This window comes from Centroberyx gerrardi, chromosome 20 (genome assembly GCF_048128805.1).
Source record: "Centroberyx gerrardi isolate f3 chromosome 20, fCenGer3.hap1.cur.20231027, whole genome shotgun sequence".
In the NCBI taxonomy this organism is placed as follows: Eukaryota; Metazoa; Chordata; class Actinopteri; order Beryciformes; family Berycidae; genus Centroberyx; species Centroberyx gerrardi.
The window spans coordinates 18,265,446-18,286,551 of NC_136016.1; the positions used below are offsets into that span (position 1 = coordinate 18,265,446).

The 21,106-nt window shown below is 42.1% G+C and overlaps 1 protein-coding gene across 3 annotated transcripts; it reads right to left on the bottom strand.

Moving 5' to 3' along the window:
- Positions 1–7,373: 7,373 nt before the first annotated feature.
- LOC139932855 (sodium-dependent neutral amino acid transporter B(0)AT2-like) lies at positions 7,374–20,599 on the bottom strand. 3 transcript variants are annotated; one of them, XM_078290803.1, is made up of 12 exons: positions 20,550–20,599; positions 17,103–17,328; positions 16,830–16,987; positions 15,906–16,026; positions 15,561–15,736; positions 12,944–13,054; positions 12,604–12,845; positions 12,244–12,427; positions 11,809–12,010; positions 10,498–10,657; positions 10,179–10,341; positions 7,374–9,774 (listed from the first exon to the last, which is right to left on the bottom strand). In XM_078290803.1, the coding sequence occupies exons 2-12, from the start codon at positions 17,326–17,328 to the stop codon at positions 9,523–9,525; spliced, it is 1,995 nt and encodes a 664-aa protein (XP_078146929.1). In that variant the 5' UTR covers positions 20,550–20,599; the 3' UTR covers positions 7,374–9,522. The 3 variants fall into 3 exon arrangements, with proteins under 3 accessions (XP_078146929.1, XP_078146930.1, XP_071782880.2); XM_078290804.1 differs by lacking the exon at positions 20,550–20,599 and adding an exon at positions 18,788–18,841; XM_071926779.2 differs by lacking the exon at positions 20,550–20,599 and adding an exon at positions 18,602–18,759.
- Between the last annotated feature and the right edge of the window lie 507 nt (positions 20,600–21,106).

Below are 21,106 nucleotides of genomic sequence, written 5' to 3' on the forward strand. Positions count from 1 at the left end.
GCAGCGGCTATTCTTGTACCACACAAGCGCTGAATGGAGCGAGTTGGAGTAAACACTGTCCCGTTGGAGCATATTAAGAGACTTCCCCGGTATTTGTAACTTGATGGGAGGGGCGGGTTGCTCTGAGGACAGATGTGCTAATGTTCGTGCGTTAACCTGCAGACTCGCACAGTGGAAGTCTTTGCGCATTAGCAATTAATGAGTACGTACCAGGGGGTTTATTTATAAAACGACGCCTAGATTCCACACTGAAAGGTTGCCCAAGTACAGTCTGATTTACAAAACCGCCTTCCGTCGCACAAGTTTCCCTTTATAAATCCCAACCAATTTGTAATTTTGCGCACGTGAAAGAGCATCACGTCCCATCTTATTAACACCCACAATTAGCCGCAAAAGGTTAATGAAACGCCCTTCGTGAATACTGAGATACGTGTAACTGTGCTTGCCATTCTATTCTCTCTGAGGGAGAAAATATCAAACTCGGAGCGCAAAAGCTAAACAGATATATCAGTGTGAAACTGAACTGAGTCGAGGGGCCAGAGGTGTTTGTTGGTTTAGTTCGTGTTTCACCTCATGGGTGTGACCGGTGGTGAGGAGGAGGCTGAGGACGTCTGTGCGTCCGTCCCAGCGTCTCCAATGCGCCCCGCGCGCCATTCCAACAGTGCCGCATCGTTACGCATCATCTTTGCGCGCCCTTTGATAACCCTGTGACTATCAGTTCATATGCTTAATTGTCTCCAATTGGCTCGGTCTCGCGCCGACAGTATTGTGAGTCTTGCATGGAGAGTTTTGTTTCTTTATTTTTAACATGAAAAAAGCTTGAAAGCGAAAAAAGTTTTGAAAATGAAAAAAAAAGTTTAAAGTAAAAGAAGGTGTCAGTTTTGGATTCTTCTTTCTATGACAATGTCCCTTTTCATTCATTCATTTAAATCCTTTTTTTCCATCCATTTCAGTTTTTTTCATACATTCAAATCTGTTGTGGCCGCTATTGGATGTTAATTTAACTCTTTCAAAGATACATTTTTCTCCACCTGGTCCACCTTTGTTTTTCTCCCCAACACCACAGACAATTTAATGGATTACACCTGTGCATAGTATATGATGGTGCTCAAACATTTATGCATTGTTTAGTCAGAATCCTATGCATTAACTAGTTGCATGTTGAAGGTTATAGTCCAAAGCTCTTGCAGTAAGATCTACATCTCTGTTGATCATTAAGAAACTCCATAAGTGTTATTTTTAGATTTGGAAAGACACTGTTTATTGCCAGTGTTGGTCTCGAACAAGACTTGATTTGCTCTGGTCTCCATCTTGACTTAGTCTCGACTCCCTTTGAAACTAGTCTTAACTTGAACTTAACTGGATCTGGTCTTGGAATTGACTTGGACTCAACTATAGTGGTCTTGACTCCAGCCCTACTGAATGTATAATCCAATCAATTCTGGCGTCCTGGTTATATAGGCTACAAAAACTGTGAATATTAACACTTTTGGACTTTGCTGTACTTTTACTGTAGGTTTGTGTTGCTAAACTATAAATCAATTTATTAACATTACCTATGTCTTCATGAAGCTGCGTGTGTAGCCTACAGCAAATACAGTAGACTGCAGCAATGACCACACACACATTGGCATCGTCTTTGCCAACATGGACATCTGTGGAGGCACAAACACACAACTGAGACTCTGAGAATGTATTTTCACGCACATACATGCCAACATTTTCAGATGCACCTTATTTTCATCGAAACAACAAATAATTTCCATGTGGGCTGTTGTATGTGCCTGGGTGCACTTCTTGCCAAATGAAAGGTAATGGCAGATATGGAGCAAGTTCAAGCAAAGCACATGGTGTGCTTTTATCCATAATATGTATTTATTATCAAGAGTAAAAATGGTTCCGGTTTGACCAATTACATGTTCATACTGAGAGAATGTCATGGTGAAGTTTTGTAGAGGCCTGTTTTTATACCAATAAGTTTATGGAAAAAGGGTCCAAATCTACTTTACCATGTGATTGAAACTGTATTTATTCAGCATACAGAGGTAGAGATGAGCAAGACAACATTTCTGTCACTGTTGGAGGGTTTATTATATGGTACAATGATGTCTACTACAAGAATGGATGTTATGAGATAAAGTGCGAGTACATTAATGAAAGATCTAGTTTATGGTATCTGTATGAACATACAAATATACGACAGAAATTACTACAGTTCATTCTTAAAGACAAGACTGATTTAGCTAATTAATATGTATATTTAATGAAAAAAAAAACGTGCTTATTCAACAATCACTTCCCCTTCGCTCTCCAAAATGATGCAATTTACTCAAAAGCCTCACGCCTTTATGCTTTCAACATTAGAGAAAGCTCTTCTCCAGGTCCTTAGCTGATATAGTTCGTAGAGAGCGGGAGGAGAGGAAGAGGGGAGGGAAGGGCAGGACGGAGGGAGGAGGGGACAGGCTGGGCGGAACAGAGATGATGGACGGGGTGTCAGACAGAGAGCCGTAACCTGCTTTCCGCACATCTCCGACACTGGAGGCAACCGAGCCGCGGAAAAACATGGGGGAATCGTCCATGGGGCCTACGGTTAACTCTGGAGAGAGAGAGAGAGAGACAGAGAGAGAGAGAGAGAGAGAGAGATGAAGACTGAAATATTGACTACAAAAACTGACTACTAAAATAGGGTTTCAGTTCCACCATGACTGACTTTTGAGTTGTTATTCTGCAAATGTAGATATTTTCCTTAAAAGTCCCTAAGATTCTTTTTCTGTTGTTTTGAGTTTTAACTCACAGGATAAAGCTAAATGCATTCCTAGGACATCATGAAAAAGCACTTCTTGACATTGTTGAAAAAAAGCAAACATCATGGACAGTCATGTTCCTGTGCCTATATTAAACATCACCATTGTCTTTCTATTGTAATTCTAGCTATTAAATCTGCACTAGGCAATTTTGTAAGTTAGTGCCTCCAAATGGCAGCGAGAGGTAACTGAACTGAACTTCAACTTCAATACCCAGAAATCATGTAACACAGTAAACTGGTGTAAACTAGTGGGGATGGGACACTCTTCTGTATTGCAGCCCCGCTTTAACTGATAAAAAAAGGTCTATTTTTACATATAAATCTTGTCTAGTGCAGCTTTAAATATAGGTATAGGTACATTCAACTGTTTTTGCCTCCTATCTATCCCTTTGTTAGGAAGGAGGAAAGTGTGATATGCATTAAGTGAAAAATCTTCTCTAGATAGGTCACACTTGAAAGACTGTTGATTTGTTCTGATGTGCTGTAAAACAGTCAGTACCTGGGTCATCGTGCAGCTGGGTGTGCAGGTACTGGTGCTTGGTGTAGAACCTGTTGTAGATACAGTACACCGCCGCCATCAGAGTTATTGTTCCCATGGCTGCAGCGAGGAACAGACCCACTTTGGCATTATCCTTGTCTACATGGGCATCTGTGGAGGCATAAAAACACGCAGCAGAGAGCAGCAGAGTGAGAGTTTTCACACACAAATCTCACTGTGAATGAGGGAAATGTAACAATCCAGTTTGACTAATTAAAACCATTTGAAAATGACTGAAATACTCACAAAATGATGGTAAAACCTAGGGAAAAGGCAGTTCACCTTTACAAATCTTAAAACCTTCCTTGTCCCAGTTGGATATGAGAAATTTGCAGTTCTGCACGAAACAACATTGTTTTCAGACTAGACTTACATGTTTGCTTTGCATTAAGGTGACTGGTTTCCTCCTTCCTGAGCAGGTCTCGTATGTGTGGCGCACCTGGAGCCGGATGGGCGTGGATCTGCTGCTCGGACTGCAGGGTGATCTGGGAGCCGCTCACTGGAAGAACCAGCAGCAGGCAGAGAGCTGCCAGGCCGGCCATGTGGGTCCTGCTGCTGCGGCACCTAGGAAACACAAGTAAATCGCTGGGGGAAATGCAATCATTGAAAAAAGGTCTATTATTTTGGGTTTTTTGTACCAAGATCTAGTATTGCGTATCTGCTTGGTTGCTACAACAGGGCCAGTTAGGGAGTTGCCATGGTTTACTTAATTATCTGTGTAACTCAATACCTCTCAAAACAATATTTCAGTTGTTTTTCATACAGCTTCTTGGTCATAGCAATGATTTCCCAGCTTGGTTAGTGCTTTTGATCCGGTTCAGTTGTCTCTAAGCCCCACCTGGTCCTGCTGTAGTAGAAGGCAATTTAAAACCATTAAATGCCACACACTCACACCATTATGCAAAAGAAAGTTATGTTTAATATGGATATTTTCAACGATATTTACCTGAAGTTGATGGCAGGTTGTCTCGTCTCTCTCTGCCGGGTGTTTTCCCCTCCTGGTCTCTGGCTGACTGAAGTCACACTGCAGCCAAGACAACTGAACTCCCCAGCCGCTTCATTTCCAAGGGGAAATCCACAAGCACTCCTGCAACACAAGACTACTCACACAGAAAATGGCAGACACAAATGACAGAATTTAAGTCTCTTAACTTGCGAAGAAGAAACAATTAACATCTATTGTATGGGGTGTATTATATTCACGTGACCTGCTGATTTCACAGCAATTTTTCACATCTAGATAAAATGATGAGTGTGCTTGAGATTTTCCTTTTGTAAGTTTGGTTTCTGGCACGATGCTTTGTGAGCTTTTGAAAATGCTGAACTCGTTAACAGCAGAAAAACTAGACAGAACAGCTGCCCACACTGGGCCAGTCAGATCAAGGTTCATCTGTGTTTTAAAAGACAATAATATAACAGCCATCACAAATAAAAATAACAGCAAACCAAAAAAACAGCTCTATTGTTTTTATCCATGCCACACAACCTGCTGCAACCTGATTTTAACTTGTAAACTGGAATATCAAAGTGTTGCGTGCATGAGTGCAACAGAGCCCCCTACTGGCACAGAGAAGTACTACAAACATGTCATACAACAAATGGCTTCCTGAAAATGTGTAACGATTAAATGTCATTTGATATGGTGAAATATTTTGCATTTTCTGCTCATTTACTAATGAGTCAGTATGTTCATTATTCCTTCCTATACTGTGCTTATTGTATTGTATTCTGATTGTTTTTTATACAGCAGGCACTGTATGTGTCCAGGACAAATTTCCTTCGGGACAATCAAGTCTATCTTATCTTATGTTATAAAAGTGACAAGATAGATAAAATGTGTGGGTATTTCTTTTGATAGTTGGACAGATAATTTTGATTTCGGTCCATCATTCACCAACATTAATCCACAATCTGGAGTCAATCTGTAGATCTGAAAACAAATTAATTTGAAACACAAACACACACACACACACACACACACACACACACACACACACACACACACAGAGAAGTATCTGTTATGTGCATTATACAAGCTAACCCTCAATGACTGAAACACCTCTTCAGTTTAAGCTTCAAGTGGGGACACTTTCATATACAAGCCTGCAACAAAAAATGATTCAGGGACACATGAAGATAGTAATTTTGTCAGTGTGTTATTCCTTCAGTGATAAAAAACAGTTTATGAAACGATGAATTTGGCAATGAATTTGACTTCAATAAAAAAAGACAGATACATTTCAAATAATGTCATTTTGTTGCAGTATATCAGAATATTAAATACTGTAACACCATTTTCTTGTCACCCAATGTTATCGGCAGTGCAGTAGCTGTCACACAGGCCATTAAATATCATCATAATGTTTCAATGATAATTATGATATAGCTAGTGCTAATCAGACAAAGCAGATACCTTTTACCTGACATAAAATCAAGCAAATGGTTGAACATCCACTGCTGGAGGGCAGCTTCACGCTAAATTACACCGAAAATATGAGCCAAAATAGATTTAAATTGGTTTGTTAGTCTTAATCATTTTAATATTGTGATGTTTGAACCTCTTGTGTTGGCTGGTTTGGAAACACTTTTCAAAAAGGGAGATCCAGTGTTTCATTCCCATAGTCAGCACAATCCTACAAGGACATTCAAATATGTTCAAGGGCTGATAGATATGAAGGAAACACAGAGAGTGTCCCGGCTTGTTCACCGCGCCCAGCAGTCAAAACAGAGCAGGGAGAGCCAGGTGGCGCAGCAGGTCAGACAGTTACTTTGGCAGAGGTCTTGATATCCTTGAACACTTCCTTGGCACACGGTGTTTCAGGCCGCCTACACTTTTTATTCTGCAAATATGAGCCTCCAGACTTCTACTGACACTAAGACACAGACAAATATCTGCCCACACCAGCCAGACAGTCAAAGCTGGGATGTTTGAGACGCTGACTTAGCCAGTAACTAATTTGGAAACACTTCTAAATCAGTACAACCCGCTACTCATCACAAGAAGGCCTCACACTGCTCCGACACATTTTACTGGCACAGTCGGCCTAATATCCAAAAGGGTGCTTTTCCAGCCAGGTGCCACAGGCAGTCAGATGTTTACCTTGGCAGAAGTCTGGCAGGCAGTGGCCCAGGCAGGCAGCAGCTGATGTTAGATTTATCTGGGTGGAGAGAAAACGATTAAGAAACGCTCTCCACTCCCTCGAAAACCTGCCGCTGAGTCGGCCTTGAACGCAGCAGCTCTTACACCCCCACCTGCTTCAGCCGAGGAGCAAACAGCAGAAGACTGCGTGTTTACTGGGTCGCAGGTGGGAATGTGTGTAACTTTGTGAATGCTGCGTGTTCAGCAAACCTTCCCTGGACAGATAAAAGCAGAAAACAGAGTCTCAGTGATGCAGAAACAGAGTGGCTTCATACTGAATTAGACCTACAGCACCTAGGGAGGCAAACATGACCATGGTCTGACTTCAACAGAGTTTCAGTGGCATTCGGCGAATCATTATCCTTCCGGTGGTAAGTTGTTGCTTCTGGGAATCAATGAGAAGTAAAATGAGTGAAATAGTCCTCTTGTTTTGAAGCATCAGGATCCTTCAAGTGTCCCAAGTTGATGTGGAATTGTCTCCTGCCTCAGTTCCTAATAAGTGTCACTTATTAAACAAAATTTCTGATTGTTTTGACCACTTGCATACAACCCTACTTTGGAGCTGGCCTCAGAAAGCCACTCTACACTCTTTGCTCCACTCTTCTACATTCACTTCCATGTGTTTGAGAGCAAGTTAATAAAAAGCACTTGACATCTTTGTTTACCTGAGGCTTGATGCCAGAGGGTTGTGGTTCCCTCTGCCTGCTCCCATCAGGTCGTTCCAGAGTCACGTATCCCACACAGCAGCCTTGTTTGTACTGAAGGTGGAAAACCAACTATTCCTCAACAGCTGTGGTTTTGTCTTTCAACAAGAATAATTTGTATCTGCAACAGCAAAAACCGGTTGTTCAGATAAACTTTACTTCACATTATAATCGTACAATTCCAATCACATTACAGTCCGTTTTCTTTCTTTTTTTTGCAACAAAGTTTTCAGTTGAGAATGCTTTGAGTTCTGTACTGAATCTTTTTACAAAGAAAGGTAACAAACATCTTGTAACAAATCTCATTTTGAAAATGTAAATCTTGAAAACCACTTAAATGAACAATTGCCAAGACTGTCAGACAAACGTCTGAGCAACATTTAAAATACAAGACAATGTTTAATCTAAATTTTAATATATTGTAAGAGAAAACTATAAAATATATAAGATGGCAACAATATATTACAGTAGCACAGGCATTATATTACATTTTCTCCAAGATTCAATTTAGACAAACTTGCAGACTACAAAGATATTTCTTAAAAAACACAAAAACAAAAACCAAAAAAAAAAAAAACACTACCCATATTATGGTGGAATACTCTCTACATTTTGTTCAATCACCCTCGTTAATGCACTGAGCATATGAAGGCACTTAGTACTGGTCTTCGTCCATTTAACAGCATCAAGTTGTTAAGGTCAGGGTGTCTGGTGATATTTTAACCATTTGTGAAAAAGTACAAAACTACACATTACGTTCAGAAAAAGGTCTCTGAAATATAGGAGCAACACAAAAACAAATGGCACAAATTGGCAAGTGAACCATTACAAAAATGATTACAAGCAAATTAAGATTAGAGTTTAAAAATAATTTCATCCAGAACACCTTAATTACATCAAGTATTGGCGCTAAATCTGGAGGAAAGGAGACTTTTGTCCAGCCCTTTTAAAGAATGTATGCTGCTTAGTGCAAACTGCATAGTGACAACTGACAAACAAGTTATATGTTTCATGTTGTGTTGCTATACAATGCTCTTATGCAAATGTACAAATTCCATTCAACAGGTAATGAAAATCCCAAATGATTTCACATATTCTCCAGTACATTTGTGCTTGAAGGGTTTTTACATATACTATATACATATTTACATTACAATAATTTTGAAGGCCATGACCCTTCAGTTTCTCTCTAGTACCGTGCTGCCTGTCACTTGACCAGTGGGTTCAGCAGGTCAGGCTGCAGCCTGGTGACAGTCCTTATTTACCTTTACTCACCACCACACTGCAGTACTGATCAGTTGGCTTTTTCCAATATACTTGATTTCAACTTTTCTTTTTCTCCCAGCATCAGAACACTTTACATGACAATGATATGATTGTATGTTTTCAGTTTGACTTGATATCTGATAGTAAAATGATAATCATGGTAACAAAACCAAAACCTGGATGCTAGATGCATCAGCAATTGGATGTCAGGATATTGTGAACAGAGAATATTGACATTCATGTGTAACATGTTGATATATTTCATGCACTGCATGCTACACCGTACAGATGCATACAGTATGGATAGTACTTGTCGTTAAAGCTGCTACCAGAACAATCTAACAATTTGTGGTAAATGTGTATATAAGGACCAGATACTGAACAGTGATAGAGGAGCGAAATGTTGAAGTTTTGAAAATACGAGACATTTTTTGGGGCAATGTCTGTATTCATGAAATGCTAAAGTGTCTCTCACACAGAAATGCATATAATGCATATTTAAAAAGGTGGAACAAAACAAATAAGAAAAGTTGTTTTTGCTTGTTTTGGCAGCTGACAATTCAGTGCGTAAAGGCGATGGCTCCTTGAGTGATATTGTTCCCTGTAGTTGTTATACAACTATACATTATTCTAAAACTCCATGACACACATTACACAGAAATCTGTGGGAACTTAATACTCAAAGTCCCTTCTGAAGGAAATTACACTTAAATGCAAAACTAAGTGAATTTTAAAAAGACATTTTTTAAACGGAGGAGTTTAACAGCTGGATAATGTTATGACTGCCATTTAAATAATTCCCCTTTCCCCCCAAAGAGAGGCAGTGCTGTGGATTTTTTTTTCTACTTTGCTGCTGTCTTTCAGCTGGAAGTTGGTTTGGGATACGATGTACCTGTTCTCTGAAAAATATTTTTCTGTTACAACTTTAAGCGTAAGCAGCAACAACTTCAAGTGTAAGCAGCAACCACTCTATGCCATTTATGCAACAAATGGTGTGAAATTTTAGTGTCCCTCATAATGATCCACTGAAATTTTGACTTTACTAAAGGCATTTCCGGCCTGACACACTTTAAGAGGAAACAGGAGTGGAGTCCCCGTTCCTTTGGTCCAGCTCCGACATGTCGGTCATGGGGGTTTCACACTTTTCGTCAGTGTTGACCAGGCTGTACTGACCAATCTCTGTGTCTCTGGACTGCTGCTTGGTCCTGTCCCGCAGGACGGAGTGGATGAAGGCCAGCGGGACGGGCATCATGGCAAATATGATCAGTAAAGACAAGACAGCCAGCGCCCAGCCAGGGTACTCCAGGGTCACCTCAGAGGCCTGAAAAAAAAGAGATAAAAATATTGAAATAATATAATTACTTAAGAACTGAAAGAGAACAGCCTGACGTTTCATTACTTTGCATTAAAATCAGTGAGAAATGATAAAAACTGCTAAAAATCCACCCTTGAATCCACCCTTGTTTACTTTTTGTTGTGCCCATTTTTCCTCAAGCTGCCTCGTCTACTTCTACTTCAGTTAGTGATTTCATACATTTCCCAGAATTACTTTTGACAACCTCCAGAGAACATCTGTGGGTTTTACATGCAGGTGCAGAGAGTGATAGCATAGTAAGAGCAAGAGAACAAGAGTTTTTCCCGGTCAGAAAAAGTGAGTCACGCCCCTTACTCCAAAACACAAAATGTCTTGTTTTAGGGTGGATTTTTTTTGGACACTTTCCCCACCTGCTCTTCGTTCCATGACATATACGTGGGTCGTTTGAGGAACATGCGGATCATGCTGGCTCCCAGCAGCCCCAGCATAGCAAGCAGGCAAACGTATTTCCACAGGTATTTGTAAATCACACTGGGACGCCAACCCAGCATTGCCTCAATGTCGTTGAGGAACCTTTATAAAACACAAAGAGTGGTGACGGTTACAGAACTTTTGTGGCAAGCAAGCACTGACGAGACTAATAGAGAACGAATTAATTAGTTGGAATTTGAATGAAACTCAAGAACTCAATGAAGAGAAAGTTTCACACGGTTTGAAAATAGACCTCACCTATCAGCTCCATACAGCCAAGACACACTGAATGTCTCAAAAACAACCACAATGATGAGCGGCAGGGTGGCAGAGTAATCATCGAACATCATCACAAAGTAGTTCCCGCAGCGCTGGGTGAACAGCAGGCCAATCAGAAAGCCGATGATGCAGCTGAACACTGTGAAACAACATGTTAAAATAATAGTAAAGACATCAAAACTGTGAAATAACACAAATGGAATCATACAGTGACCAAAAAAAGTGTTAAACAAATCAAAACGATCTTATATTTTAGATTCTTTAAAGTAGCCGCCCTTTGTCTTGATGGAAAGGCAAAGGCTTTGGAAAGAAATTCATACATAGGCATCAACTTCACTATTTATATTTGTCTGAGAAACACATTGTAAGCATTTAAGCATAAGCCTTTAGATCAAAATGGCTTCAAGATAATGAAAAACACAGTACATTCAGTGAGGTGTATCACTGTAAACACCCCCAAGGTTTTGGTTATTGCTCAGTGCCTGTGAACTCGCACCGAGAGATTGGTTAAAAGCTGCGGGAAGAGCAAGTTGTTTTGGTCCGACTGGTTCTCGTCCTCCTCTCCTGGTGCTGCCAGTGTGGTAGCAGAGTGACGTCGGGCTCTTCTGCGGCGCGCTGCCACAGTATCGCCACGGAAGCCACAAAATCCAAATCAAAAATAGGAATCGATCTCTAATCCACCTAATGTGCGCATCACGTCATGTTTGTCATTCAGCGATGCACAAACCAGTAGAGCAGTAGCGTCGTAGTCAGTCCGACCCAAACAAAACTTAAAATTCCACAATTTGCTCCAAACTCGCATGTGTTGGTAACGGTATCCAGCTGTTATGCCATTGTAGACTGACATGTAATTCTGACAACTGATTGGACAGATATTCTCCAGGGAGATCGGACCCACGTGGGGAGTGGGGGACACGGAACCGAATGATTCGCGGGACGTATGCGCGTCCCGATCCGTGGGCGGTGAACTGTACGGCACGGATGTTTTTTTCGGGAACCGTTTCACCCCTACCACTCATCTACAGGCTCTGACACCAGGTGACTTTTAGGGGCAAAATGACAGGGAAAGGTACCTGCCAGCAGAGTACTGAAGTAAGCTTCAACTTCAAGTATAGCTTCAACTATACAGTAGAGCTATCTGTAATCAATGCAAGAGTGATATCTCCTTCGGCAATGTTGTTCTACAGCATTGTACACAAAGTCACCCAGTGTATCTCTTTTTGATACATTACCGAAACTGTACGATGCATCTTACTAGTTGTAGGAGTATCACTTGGAACGGGTGTTTACCTGTGAGTTTGGTCTTGTTGTTGGCCAGAGTTTTGAAGTTGTCTGTGAGGGGGGCGAGGATGCCCTCCATTGTGCCAAACATGGTGCTGAGGCCCAAGTTGAGCAGCATGAGGAAGAAGAGCGCCGACCAGAAGGGGCTGCCTGGCAGGAGGGACATGGCTTCTGTGAAGGCAATGAAGGCCAGGCCTGTTCCCTCCACACCCTGCACACAGGACGGGTGCACAGAAAGGGAGGGAGTCAGAATGCATACGGAATATAAAATTTACTTCAGTTCCTTCAATTAAAACACTACATCAAGAGATCTTGGGATGTCTGATTGATAGCATAAGAGAGTTAGAGTGGTAACAGTAAAACACATAAGAAAGCTAAGAGCCAAAACATGCTTTCTGCTACGCAACAATGTTAATTCACACAAAATTTCACTTTCATCTTTACCTTCTGCATCTCTTTTTCCAGGTCACAGTCAGTAAAGGTGCCAGGGACTTTATCTCCGTAGTGTTTAAACCAGGTCCTGTAGTCCGTCAGGGCCACAGAAGTGGGATCAGAGTAGTTGAAGCCTGGCATCAGGTTCTTGTCTACCTCACCGTTGAAAAACTGCTGTGACAGCTGCTCCAAATTACTGAGAAAAACACAAAAGACAAGGCAACAGTAAACATGTCGTCCCCCATGAATGATGCATCAAGTTTTGTCAAAATCGGATCAGTGACATCTGAGATATCGTGCGTGACCCATGGATGATGATTTTGTGTGTGCATTTCGATGCGTAACGCTGTTTTTCCTATACTAAAAACATACCTGGCTACACATTCCATGACTTTTTCTTTGGCGCGGAAGCCCAGCACCGCAAACACCACCAGAGTGGCCAGCACAGAGGTGAGGAAGTTTATCAAGGAGACGGTGAAGGCGTCACGGTGGCAGTTGTTGTTCTTAGGATTGTAGGAGGAGTAGGCGATGATAGATCCGAAGCCCAGGCCCAGAGCGAAGAAGACCTGCGTGGCCGCCTGCCGCCACACCTGCACGTCCGCCCAGATTTCCAGCTGTGGACGCACGGAAGGAGCAACAGATGTGTCAAAGGGGAAATCCTCACGTTCGCCTCCCTTCTCTACACCCGACCAGACACACTAGCTGCAGATACCTTGGGGTAGAACATGTAGCTGATGCCCTCCATGGCCCCGTCCAGCAGGAGTCCTCTGATGAGGAAGCACAGCAGCACCACGTAGGGGAAGATGGAGGAGAAATACATCACCTTGGAAGAGAGAGGGGATGAACACATGAGCAAAGGATCTGCAATGAAATCGCAGGCGCAGACCAGGAACCACTGACCAGCAGCTACAACAGACGGACAAGGAAGGAGGGGTCTCGAATAGGGAAGGGACAATAACTGGTATTACTACATATCCCGGTAAATAACAATAACATTATGCCACCGCCTCTAATTTGTATTACCATGACCACTGCGATAACCGGTGACTTGCTGGGAGGCTGAATAACAAACTCAATCACACAGCCCCAGGTCTCTCTCGTCTGTCATCATTCATTTTTGCCACACAATGAATGCCACTTGTTGGGAAGTGAACAGCGTCATAGAGGAAGTGTCCGTGGTAAACACATAAAGCTGGGAATCATCTGGCTGCGAGCGATACGTCAGCGTCACCAGCCTCATCAAATCCTTCTCCTACGGTTTTAATTATGTATTATCGTATATAGAGATAATTTTGGCCTAGACAATTGTACTATGAAGTTTTCATAGCGGTACAGGGCTAGTCTCAAATAGTTTACACACACACACACACACACACTGATCCATGTCTAGCTTTATGCCTTCCTCCACCCAGCTAGTGAACTCTTAGGCTAGTCTGGCTACCTCTTTTAGGACTGTTTTTTTATGATAGTAAGAGCAAACACTGTAAACGGTAATAAAACTGTCTTGATATATGCCTGTGTATGTTTGATGCCCCCACACCTGGAACGTCCTGGTGAAAAAGTGATCTGAATCAAACAGACAAACTGTAGCCCTCTCCAGGCGGCTTTAGTATTACCAGGGGAGATAATCTATTGACTTTGCCCTCTGAAGTGGGGCGACACCTACGCCAGAAATTCCAGAGATTCCATCGCCCATGGGAACCCCGACATCTGAGCCCAGCACATGACCAGGATTTGATCTAACTGGGAAGGCCTATACAGTGCTGGTCAATATATGAGCACCCTTTGCAATTTGGTTGATAATTTTGCATTTTTGCAGGTGTTCATTTCAGACCCTGGTCACAAATAATCTCTTGCCCACGGTCATTTGCTGCATGTCCGCCCCTCTCTCTCTCCCATGCCTTCCTGTCTCTCTCTCACTAACTCTGTCGAATAAAGCATAAAAATGCCAAAAATAAATCTAAAAAAAAATAAAAAAAATCTCTTGAAAAGAAAGCATAGCATTCATAAGAAGTGATTCTTACTTTGCAAATACTCAGCTTTGATCTTTTCTAACATGGAGGTATGAAAACACACACACACACTGTGGTAGGCAGTTTTCCCCACAGTGCAGCCGAGGACATCACAAGGCAAATTCAGGTCAGGCAGGCAGTCAGGTAACGCTTAGTGAGATGATGTGCTTCATGAGATGACTTCTAGAGGGCGTTTGTGGCTAAGAGATGCAGTGTTTCCCATACAGAAGCACAAAATCAAAAGTTGGTCAATGTAGAGAAATGGATCTAAATCGATCTCTAATGCGCCTGATGTCACATCACGTCATGTCTGTAATTTGGAGATGTACAGACAGCAGACCAGCAGCACTGAACTCAATCCACAGAGTCTCCCGGTGTGAAAACAAAAGTGAAACTTAACATTCCACCATTCACTGAACTCGCCTGTGTTACTAACGGGATTTATAAACAGTAACCATTTACAAACGTCTTCTGCTGCCCTTCAAACATTAACGGTAGGCAACGTACAGCCCACCTTGTGGTATTTAACTAACATTAGTGGAATTATTTAACCGATAACTGTGTCGCAGTGCTTCAGTGCGTTGCATTGAAATGAACTGAACAGAACACACACGCCGTGGGTCTGTACAGGATCTGTGCTTGTTTAAGTAAAACTCTACAACTTAGTCTATCCTCCATGTACGGCACACGAAAACAAGGAATAAATGAATCAGCAGTCTTAATAACATTGAGTGATGAACAAATTTTGGTAGGTTTGCAAGCACAACATTTTTGTATTACTGCACTACATTTTACATTCTAAGCCTCAGCGTGATGTTCGCTTTCCAAAGCAACTCACAGTAAGTGCAAACTGAATAAGTGATTCTTATTCGACTGCCTCAATCACATATCTTTTCTTTTTTAAAAAAACAAGCCATTCATAATCAGAATTTGGTAATTCAGCTCTTTGACAAAAGCAGACATGCTGAACTCTGGATTTGAATACTGGATATTCAAGATGTGCAACAATGGAAAAAGCCAACATATTCAACATTTGATGAATGATGCATACTGTCAACAAGAAATACAAGCAAGTGATTGATTTACAATAGACTAACAACATACTTCTACTAACACACCAAGACGCAGACAAAAATAGACTAACTCTAACTCTACTAGTAACCAATTAGGAAACTCTTCAGTCAAGCAGGTGCAGAGTTACAACACCCTGAGAGCTGCTAGATACAATTACGCTTATACACTTTTTACCGGCACAGTCGGCCTCATAGTGACAACGCTGCTTTGAAAGCCAGATGCCACAGCAGATCAGACAGTTACCTTGACAGAAGTCTTGATACCCTTGAACATTCCCAGGCACACGATGGTCCAGGCCGCCAGCAGACAGCAGGTGATGTAAGGGTTAAAACTGCCCAGCTCGTCGATGGAGTCTGTGATGTCCAGGGCCTTGCGGTACCAGAAGTATGTGGTGGGGGAGCTGCCTGCACATTCCTTTACTGGTGTGAAGAGAGAGAAATAGACGCTCAATCGCTGTACCATGGACGTCTTACTAGTGTGAACTCGGCTGATATACAGTTTTGATCAGAGACAGTTTTGATCTAGCCATCAGCTCACCTTTAACGAGTAATAGACTTGGTCACGTAATGTGTGATGCTGAGTGTTTACCTGTTACGTTCCCCGTTTCTGGACACTGTTCCCAAGGTAAAGGGTACTGAAACGAGTTCCCAAGGTAGAAAAGACTCCATGCCAGGATCACGTTGTAGTAGAGCGCCACAAAGAAACACACCTGGGGATATTTGAGAACAAGTTTACCAGGTTTACTAGGTTCTTAAGAACATTAAACACATTCTATGGATACTTATGCAAATACTGTATACATAACTGTATATACATTCATAACCCTACACTTGATGTCCAACAAGTTCAAGTCACAAAATACACCCTAAAACACTTTAACACTGCTACTGGTGATGGAGTTTGATAGCAGAAAAACAATTCATCTATCTAAAATATCATGTCAGGTTTGGATTTTACTCCCTCAGAATCAAAGAACAAGAGCTTCTTCCTAGAATCATGATTTTGCTCAACAATCATACAGGGAGAAATTCATCGTAGAAGAGGCAGCGATACTAAATTCTCCACCAACAGTAGCCTCAATAGACCAGAATGCATTGCAGCCACAGCTCGCATTTTGCTGATCTATCATTGGTAGCGTGTGAAATACAGCGTCCTCTTCCAACAGCTTTTTTGTAATTTGAACAACCGGGCACAGTTTTTTTTAATTTTTTTCTATCTCTAGTCTCCACTCCTCAACTGGAAAAACACGCTATACTATTGCTATCACTCTCTCCACCTACACAGCACTGAGAACCCCATTTTGCCCCCGAAAGGCATTCTGGGAAATGTAGGACACCAGTGACTGAAGCAGAAGTAAATGAGGCAGTTTGAGGAAAGTGGGTACACCAAAAAAATAAATGAAAACACTTCACATCACAAAATAACTCCTGGAACGCACTGAACTTCACAAATTGATGATATCTAACAAGAGTAACCGAGGGAGGATTTTCCCTTTAACTGTCGGCATCTTACCACACAGCTGGAGTAGCCAATCCCTGCAAGCTTGGGGGAGATGTACTTCCACACCCCAATGCTGCCCTGCCGGATGGCCTGACCGGCCGCCAGCTCCAGGAAGAACAAGGGGATGCCAACAACCAGCATGAGCAGCACATACAGGAGGAGAAAAGCTCCTGGTGGGGAGAGGAGAAGAGATGTGTCAAAACGGTACACTTAATCTATAGAAAAACAAAAATGATGCTAATGTGAAGTTCAACCGAATGCTGACTGACAAGACTAGGACCTCACCTCCTCCATTCTGGTGGCACAAATATGGAAACCTCCACACGTTGCCGAGCCCGACACTGAACCCCACCTGAGCCAAGAAATACTCTATTTTACTGTTCCACCCGTCTCTGGCGGGCGGCTCCGACGGACCCTGCTGGCCGCTCTCCTCACCAGCACCGCCGTCGACCTCCGTCACGAGCGCGTCACCTGTCCTGTCGTCGTCACTGGGCAAGGGCTGCTTCTCCATCTAGGGGAGGGGGAAACAGAAACAGGTCAGAATGTAAACTATGCACTTCCGTCATGCAACACCTTTGTTTTGGAGGCATGGCTTGAGACTGACCTTACCCAAATAAAGCAACGGCCAATTATAGCCTTTACTCGTGGAGGGCCACAAATAACTATTCTGATGAGAGTGAGAGAGTGAGTGTGAGAAAGTGAGTGAGTGAGTGAGTGAGTGAGAGAGAGATCAATCTATAGGTCCCATAGGCTTTCCTAATGATTGCCTGATCACAAGTCACGACTCTGGCTGAGAAAAATCCTAAACAAATAAATAGCCACCAAAGCCTCATCTGACTTACTGTTGTCCTTGTAGACACAATGCTGACAGCTCACTGTACTTTGTCTCTATGTCTCTACCTAAAGCTAAAGTTAAAGTTAAGATTTCAAAAAAGGAAAGAGAGGAGAGAGAAAAAAGAAGGCGACAAATTGTCTTATAATTTTTTTCATAAAGAAATGTGGTGCAAATTAAACTATTAGCCAATTCCATAAACTAGTGAAACAGAGTTGATATCCTCCCATAGATTCTTTGCATGTTCACATTTTGCAAATTGAAATTTAGTCAGATCATAAGTTAGCAACTCTCTTATCCAGCTCTTCTCTAGGTGAATTGTTATAACTAACATATTGCTAACAAATCTGCATAGATAATAAATAATATAAAAATGTGCCTGTCACACACAAATCACACAATACCAATAAATCACAATAATATGGGAAGGCCTGGGATAGTGGGGGCCCAATATGATATATTTTCATTATCTACACTATTCTCTAATTCAGAACATAATCTACAGTATACATACTTTATACTATCAACTAAAGATCCACATAACACAAAGGCTCAAGCCCATGACATGAAGATCTCACTCCAGCCAGCTGACATATGTTGGCAACCCTGAAAGAGTTCACACAGAAAATGGATAAATATGTTTTAAGCCAGTTGTTCTCAACGTGGGGTTCGGGGACCACCAGGGGTCAGGGTTCCAGGATGTCCCCCAGCAAATTGATAAATCGTTTAACTGTAAAATGTTGAAGAATGACTATTTTGATTATAGTTTCACTGTGATCTCCACCTACAATACTGATAGTCATGGAATTCTGGACAAAATCATGTCTAACAATAAAAAATACTTTCAGTTTGTGTCCGAGAGACAAGATCTGGCCCTATTGTGTACTAAATTGGGGGGTTCTTGATATAAAAATCGCTGTTTTAAAACCACCTCCTGATATGGATAACTGACCTGACCACGAAGATGTAGAAACACAGTCGATGTGGCAGAAAAAAGGAAGAAAATCGGCGGTAATCTTCAGTCAGTCCGTACAGAAGAGGAACAAGAGGAACACGTGCAGCGATGTTGCACCGACTGTCACTACAATGTAAACCACGTCGCGAGCTACCTTCTTTAGTCTGTACTACAGCAGCTTACTTTAGTGTGTAACCATTTTCAAGTTCCGAGCTCATGGAAAGATTTCTAAAAAAATTGAGCAACAATTAGTGCTGAAAAGCCAGTTGTAGTTTTCTAACCGCGTCAAAGGATCAGTGAGTAAAAGCCGCGGTCTGTCTTATTATATTGAGTGGGTTTGTTTCTTCCGCATGATGCAACGAGGATGGACAGCGCCCACATCACAGAGGTGCCGCATTCAGGTGCTGTCGGAAATATTGGAATCACGAATCGAAAGCACCTGAACGACCCACCAAAGGGTTAATTGAACATCCACTCCCCCCTCGGAGGAATCCCGCGCTGCCGTTCCCTTAACTCTGACAACTGAAGTGAAATGTCTGAAGGCGGCAGCTGTAGTAGAAACGAAGTCAAGATTTGCTCGCACAGGCAAAATGGCCAGTTTGTGCCACCAAAACGAAGTGACACATTGGCTTCGATCGCTGCAGTGTGTGAGCCTGCAATTGGTCAACAGTGTCACGTGACTGGTTGCATTTTTAGGTATGTTCTTTGGGCTACGCATTCCCAATTATTCCCCTATCGTTTCGCTCATTTCCAAGATGAACAGACCTCAAGTTGCAGCAAGTATTCAGACATTTGCTTGCAGCACCGTGTTCGACAACAGTTCAATTTTGCGCATGTTCGATTTTGTTTCTACTATGCTTCCACCTATTGGTTGACCCTTCGAGGGCCGCGGGAGCGAGTCAACATTTCAGCAGACTTCAGGAGTGCAGCTTGACCAGAATGCATTTGGATTGTTTGTAATATCATTTGCACGAACACACATAGCGATATTAGGCCCTATAAGTTAAAACATTAAAACATCAATTACACAACTGGTGCATTTTCTCCTATTCATTCTCACAGTGCAGAACAAAGCAGCTCTGTGATGCTTCATTGCTAAAATAAAACAAACAGCCACCAAAACGCCACTTTTGTTTCAGCGCTTGTTTTGTTATTGTTTCCGACCAAAAGCACTTGACCGCTCGCCGAGACTGTGGATGTGTGAAATACGAACGTAGGAGGGGCACGTGAACGCAGCACACGCCTCCAGCACCTCCCCTTTGTTGCAGTGGTGACAGACGTGCCGTTTGGAAATACAAGTGCGAGACCACAGCAGTCTTTTGTTATTTATTATCGTAGGCTTTGTCTTTAATTTATCAAATTATCAGGCAAAACTTGTAATATTTAGGTTAAAGTAAATGAGGGGAAGTTGGAGATTTGTTGATATGGCTTTGACGCACGTTAGGCTGCCCTGCCTGAATTGTCAAATACAACACGTGGCAGATATTCACTTTCTCACTTTTAACTTTATAAACCTGTGATAGCCTTGGTGTACTACCAGAAGTCCCTCCTTGGCTATTTTTCACTTTTTAGTTTGTCAAAAAGTAAAGAAATTTACAGAAACTGGGCTGATGCAATAGTTTGTTCCTGCCAACAAATCTTAACTATAGCTTTGGGCTTTTAACAGTATTCATGATCAAATTATTTAAAATGTCAAACTGCTTTACCCTTTTCAACCTGTTTAAGTTTGAATACAGAAAGACTTCATCAGGCTATAAATTCACTCCAATGTAACTGTCCCGGGGGGAAGAAATTACAGGCTGCGGTACTCACTGTGCAGTCACACTGTCTGCCACGTAAGCCTGCTCAAATACAATATGAGATCCACTGCTTTCGCCAGTCCATAGGCTATAGGATACTGGGAAATACTTGGAAATAATTTCATGCATTCATTAAAAGCAAATACCTTATGGCATCAAGTTAATAGATTCTCAAGTCAAGTTGTCCAAATGTCCTCAGGGACACTAACCAAAGTCAAACAGTGAACGTGCTGCCGCTTCACCTGACTCCGCCTGCTCTGCTCTATTGGCGGATCGGACGGAGGCTTGGAGCCGCAGGTTTGTCCCATCCTGTCACAGACTGTTGTGAAATATGACACCCTCGGGTATTTATTTAGAAATTGTCTGCTGCTGTAGGCCACGTTTTGTGCGACGACAGGTAACGTATTGAAATGTGCCTGCCTGCAAGTGCAGCCTATGGCACAGACAGGGGCCGCTCTAAACTGCTGGAGGCCCTGGGGAAAAATATCTGTGGAGGCCCCCTTTTGAGACAAATCCTACCTACTGTCAAGTAATAAAGACCAAGTAAAACACACTTTTTTTTTTGTCTGTTTTGTTTTTTTGAAAATAAATTAATGGATGCGTGAGAACTTAGGCATTTGCCTATTCAGCCTACAGGGAGTGCCTTCTATGGGCACAGATTTCCCAAATGTGGCCCACTGTGGAAGGAGTACTGGAATGTCCT